At 50.2% G+C, this 6,000-nt stretch overlaps 1 protein-coding gene across 2 annotated transcripts in view; it reads left to right on the top strand.

Annotated features, from left to right (window-relative positions):
• The first annotated feature begins 5,801 nt into the window (after nt 1-5,801).
• Nucleotides 5,802-6,000, top strand: part of smg6 (SMG6 nonsense mediated mRNA decay factor) — a 77,623-nt gene continuing 77,424 nt past the window's right edge. The window contains exon 1 of one of the 2 annotated variants that reach the window (XM_067432743.1): nt 5,802-5,948. In XM_067432743.1, coding sequence (XP_067288844.1) covers nt 5,831-5,948 — 118 coding nt within the window. In that variant the 5' untranslated portion in view covers nt 5,802-5,830. The remainder of the gene's footprint in view (nt 5,949-6,000) is intronic. The other variant, XM_067432744.1, reaches the window with a different exon arrangement.

The raw sequence follows: 6,000 nt of genomic DNA, 5'->3' as shown, positions 1-6,000 counted from the left end.
TGGATGACGTTGATCTGCCCGGGACGGGTGGAGAACACATCAGAGAACTGACGGAACAGATTGTTCAACTCCGTCTTCTGGGTGGCCGCCAGGTGGTCCCCGACGTCTACAACCAGGGGATCGATGGAGGCCAACGCCGTGAGCTGTTCTCGGGTCCCCACCCACCTCTTCAGCAGGTTAACGTGACATAGCTGCTCTTCTCGCCGGCGACCCGGCTGGCGCAGCCGATAGTTGACGGGTCCCACTCGTTCCACGACGGTGAACGGACCTTGCCAGGTCACGAGGAACTTACACGTGGAGGTGGGGACCAGCACCAGGACTCGATCCCCTTGTTGAAACTCTCGTGGCTGGGCCGCCCGGTCGTGCCGTTGTTGTTGGGACTGCGGCGCCTTGGTGAGGTGTTCCCGGACTAATGGCATGACCCTCTCGATCCGCTCACGCATCTCCCTCACGTGTTCAATGGCGGAGCGGAGAGGTGCCGGCTGCTGCTGTTCCCAGGCCTCACGGGCCACGTCCAGGAGACCCCTCGGCTGACGGCCAAAGAGCAATTCGAATGGGGTGAATCCCGTGGATGCTTGAGGCACTTCCCTGATGCCAAACAGGATGTATGGAAGCATCAGGTCCCAGTCTCTCTTGTCTTCCGCTGCCACACGCCGGAGCATCTGTTTCAAGGTTTGATTAAACCGTTCGACGAGGCCGTCCGTCTGTGGGTGGTACACTGTGGTGCGGAGTTGCTTTACCTGCAGCTGCCGGCAGAGGTCCGCCATCAGCCGGGACATGAAGGGGGTCCCTTGGTCCGTCAGTATCTCCGCTGGGATGCCGACTCGGGTGCAGAGTAGGAACAGCTCTTGGGCGATGTTTTTGGCCGTGGCCTTCCTCATCACCAGGATGTGTTCGTGTCCCCGGGCAGACTTAGGCAACGGCCCCACCAGGTCCATTCCGAGTCGCTCGAAAGATACCCTGATGATGGGAAGCGGAATGAGCGGGCTGGGGGGAGGAGCTCGTGGTGCAGTCCGTTGGCAGGTCGGACAGGCCTGACAGAAGCGCTTCACTTCTCCGTCCAAGCCTGGCCAGTGGAACCGGTCCCGGATCCGCTGGATGGTGTTGGCGACTCCCAGGTGTCCGGCCATCGGATGGCCGTGGGCTAGTTCCATTACCATCTCCGTCTTGGTCCTCTGCACTACGAGGAGCTCTTTGACCTCCCCCCTCCGCTGGGCGACACAGTACAACAGGCCGTTCCGAACAATGAAATGCGGGAGAGGATGGGGCACTGGGTGATGGTCCTGGCCGTCAACCGTCCGGACCTGAGTCCAGCAGTTCTTGAGGCGGTCATCTTCCAGCTGGGCCTTCGCGAAGGAGCCCCTTCCCTGGACCTGTTGGAATACATCAAAGAAGACGTTAGGAGTTTGGGAGGGGGACTCACCATCTCTCCCACTGTCCGACGCTAATAGAGCGGCCTTGGTCGTCCTCCTTCTCCGACCGCGCCACTCTCGGGGGCGGCTCCCGGCCTGGCTGGCTGGCTGGGCGGAGGTCCGAAGTAGTTCTTCGAAGCCCGGCCAGTCCCGTCCAAGGAGTACGGCCACGGGAAGGTCCTTCATAATTCCCACTTCAATCGGCCAGGTGCCCGGGCCAGCGGAGATCGTCACTCGGCGGGCCGGGACGTGACGAGTGTCGCCGTGTACACAGGTGATAGGCAGCTGGGCTTTGGAGTTCTTCTGGGGTGGTAGGATGGCGGCCTGGACGAGACTGACCGAGCTCCCCGAGTTGAGAAGGGCCAGAACCGGCCGCCCATTGAGTTTCACCTCCGATTGTGGGGCTCCGCGGGGCGGTTCTTGATGGACGACGCAGCCAGCCAACCATGCACGTACCGGTGGGCCCGGTTCCTCCGTGGGCACCGGCTCATCGATTGGCCCGAGAGCCGCAGGCCTGTGTACTGCGCGCTGGGTACCTTCCGGCGTGCGTCGCTCCTGGACCACCCTCCGGGGGAAGGACGGCCCTCGCTCCCCAGGATCGCGGTGCATCGCCGCCTCCGCCATCTCGATGGCTTCGACGAGCTCGCCGATGGTGGTTGGGTTCGGAGCAAACGGTCGATCGTTACACGCTCCGCCACCTGACCCGCGGTGGTTGTTCCCTCGAGCAGCCAGTGTCGGGACAGTCTTGAGAGTTCAGCGGCCTGGGCGCGGGCTGGGCGACGAGGCTTGTACTCCCATTCGTGAAACAATTGGGCTGCTGAAATGGACGACAGCCCGAGGCGTCCGAGGATTTCTCTTTTTAATGCATCATAGTTGTCAGCACTCTCAGTGGGCAGTGAAAAGTAGGCTCGTTGTGCCTCACCGGTCAGCAGAGGTCCCAGCAACCGCGCCTATTTGCTCCGGTTCCAGTTCTCCTGAACCGCCGTGGTCTCGAATAGCTGAAGGAACAACTCGATGTCATCATGACTGGTTAACTTCGGCAGTAGCTGGGTTGCGCGGACGCGTGGATCAGGCAGCGGAACGCGCTGGGCAGGGGCGAGGCGGAGAGCGGCGATTTCCTCTTCAACTTTTTGCTGACGGGCCGCCAGATGTTCGGTGATCCGCTGCTGTCCCAGACTCACTTCTGTAAGGCATTTCAGCAGGCTTTCCACGATGGGGGAGGAGCGCCGCCTTTTTTCCCGATCCTGTTGACTGCGTGGGTGAGAGAGAAAAAACAATGTCAGTGTTCAGGGGGTGGTTGGTGATCCTTCACGCTCTTGCCCGCATTCTCCACCAGTGTGGCAGGGTGAAGGATCACGCAACAATGAAATTGGTGCAAAACCCCCAGAGGGTGGATTTATTTGTGGAAACAGTGACAGACGTGTGAATTTAAGGTGCAGGTGCGCTGTAGGTGTCCTCCTTCCGGGTGCCCTGGTGCTAGCGGTGACGTAGGTGCGGCGGGGTGGCCGGAGCGTCACAGGTTGCTTTCTGGGAGAGAGAGAGAGAGAGAGACAAGGATTAGCGTAGTGCTGCATGGAGATCGTGCTCAAACTGGTGTCCCAGAGTGAAGGCTTTTATGCCTGGGCCTGATGGCCTGCAGCTGTGACGATCCGGCCCGTGCTGATCACGTGCAGGTGTTTGCAAGCTCGGGAGACTTGTCACATTACATTATGGAAAATAATGAACTTTATCACAATATGCTAATTTTTTGAGAAGGACACACACACACACACACACATATATATATATATATATATATATATATATATATATATATATATATATATATATATATATATATATATATATATATATATATATACGCACAATTTGCTTAAGCTAACAAAATGCAAACAGTATTTCATGTGTTTGAATGTGTCCTATTAAAATGAAATAAAATACACAACCAAGCCCAAGTAAATTGACAAGGAGAATCACCCCAGGACAATTGAAGCTGACCAAAAACAAGGTAAGGTTAGTTTTAAAAGGCTCTCATAAAGACATAAGCTACTTATACAGATGTGTTGCTATATGTCATATTTTCTAGGAATGTTCTATAGTTCTATTCTATAATGTTTAATTAATTTGATTGTGTTACATGTATGCATGTCTTGTCTCTGTTAGTTTAGCCTGTGTTTCCCCCCTGTTTAGTTAATTAGTCATGTCAATCACCTATGCCTTGTCTTTCACCTGCCCCTTGTTATCCTGTGTATTTATTCCCTCAGTTTGCCCTCAGTGTTGGTCGGTACTCGTTCATGTATAGCTGTGTGTCATGGTTCTCTGAGTTTGTTATTAAAATCCATGTTTATCGTTCTCCTTCATCTCTGTGAGCTTATCTATGAGCAAAGCACGTAACAGATTCTGACAGGTTTATGTCACAAATATACACATGAGAAACTAAATTTCACAACTTTATTATACATGCTACATCCTGACAACCTGACACAATATTGTTAAAACACTTCCAACATTTAATCCTATTATTTTGTATCCTTGTCTCATGAAGGAGCCACGGATCACAGAAGACCTCTGCACTGCAGTGGAAGAGCCGTGATTTCTAAAATTTGAAAGTGGAAGACTAGGAAAAAGCCCTTAAAATTTCACAGGCTGAATGGTTGACCGACAACTGGCCAAACTTTGACAGTTGTCAATGTTTATAGATGTTAAATTTATTTTATATCGAGAAGCACCCTAGGTCAGCCAGAACATGGAACACTTCCCATAACACCTGATGTACTCGTTACATCATAAAAAGAGTGGCATCCACACTAATGTTAGTCTCTCTGTTTATCCCGAGGTTTACTGCAGTCGGCCGGATCGGATGGTGGACCTGCGTCTGGACATGACCAACACATCCTGGGGTGGCTGCTGAGACCATGTCAATTGGTGTCTATTCTGAAATTGCCTCACCGGCACGTCATCCTCAATAAACCCGTCTCCGGCGCAATAAATCCGATCTTTCATTTATTCATACTCTTGTGTAATTGACGCGCCATCCTAAATAAACCCATCTCTTGCGTGACACCAAGAAATTTTGACTATTCTGATCTAATATGATTACTGACCTGTAAGGTTGCCAGAATAATAAACATACACTGTTTGATAATAGGCCAAAGGAGAACTGGCACCCCGACTGAGCGTTTTTTTCCCAAGGTTTTATTTTTCTCCGTCATGCCTTGGTGGAGTTTTGGTTCCTTGCCACTGTCACCTTTGGGGCTTGCTCAGTTGGGGACACAAAACAGGCTAACAGTCAGAGCTACAATTGGGGCTGTTGCTGATTGCTGGCAGCCACTGAGAGGACGTTGTTCGTCGTTTCGCCGTTTTTCACCGCTTCTCTGATGTTTATGTTTGAATTGCTGCGGTTGGTTCTGGTTTGGAGGACATTTGATGTTTCTCGCCGCGACTGCTCACTGGTGGTCTCCCTTGGGCTTCAGCTGCATGGTGGCTGCAGTTTGCACCGGGCTAGCGTCATCTGGGCCATCGTAATCGGCGTCCGGCATGATGTTGGGATGTTCCGCTTCTCGGCTGCGCCGCTGTTCCGTCCTGCATTGCGGCCGTGGAGCGGCTTGGACTTCTGCGCCGACCCCGGTGTGTCCACAGAAGTGCCCGGAAAAATGTTCTGCCTCCTGCATGGTGCTGCGGCGATCCCCATCGTTTGAATCGTCATGAAGACCCATCATCTCTGGTCTTCAGCTGTCGTAACCTACCTCGGCGATGTCATCAGGACACACACTGCCGCTGGGAGAAATTTAAAACATGGAGTGGACCACAGTGTGCTGCGGAGCTAACAGAGACTTCCACCATCAGCTGTTTTCTGTTCACCATACGCTCTGTTTCTGTTCACCATCAGCTCTGTTTCTGTTTTGTTTTCTGTGTTGGTTGATTGTTTGTAGTATTCTATATTTTTACTTGTTATTCATTTTTTTTGGTTATTTTTTCCCCCCTTTGTTGCACTTTGAGATTCTTTGGAATGAAAAGTGCATTATAAATAAAATCTATTATTATTATTATTATTATTATTATTATTATTAATAATAATTAAAAAAAAAATATATATATATATATATATTAAAAAAAGTTAAAAAAAAGCAATTGTTTGCTGTTTTTTTTTACAATATAATTCTAGAATTACTGTAAATCTTTGACTTTTGAATGATAATTGAAAAAGAAAAAGAATGATAGTTTTAATTAATCAGAATACCCTGATATATAAGCTGCATTTTTTATTCGTTATTTTATGCAAATATTAATTTACATAAAATGTAAATTGTTTTTAATATATTTGTGTAGTCAAGGCAAACAACTCCACATAAAATTGAGATGGTCTTAATTTTTAAACGCGTTTTGGTTTTATCGCTTTTTGGCCCTACCGAGTTGCCATGTGTTTGTGTTTGGTTCTGACGAAAATGGCGGACGAGCTGGAAAGAGTACGTATTTCAGCTGCGGAGCTACGAGCAGAAGCGTCGAATTTCACAACACACGGCGACAGTATAAAAGGTCAGGAGCTCTCTTAATGTCTATAACATTGTAAGAAATGGAGTAGTTGAAG

The sequence above is a fragment of the Pseudorasbora parva genome, chromosome 23, assembly GCF_024679245.1.
Source record: "Pseudorasbora parva isolate DD20220531a chromosome 23, ASM2467924v1, whole genome shotgun sequence".
In the NCBI taxonomy this organism is placed as follows: Eukaryota; Metazoa; Chordata; class Actinopteri; order Cypriniformes; family Gobionidae; genus Pseudorasbora; species Pseudorasbora parva.
This window is presented reverse-complemented; position numbering and strand designations above follow the sequence as displayed.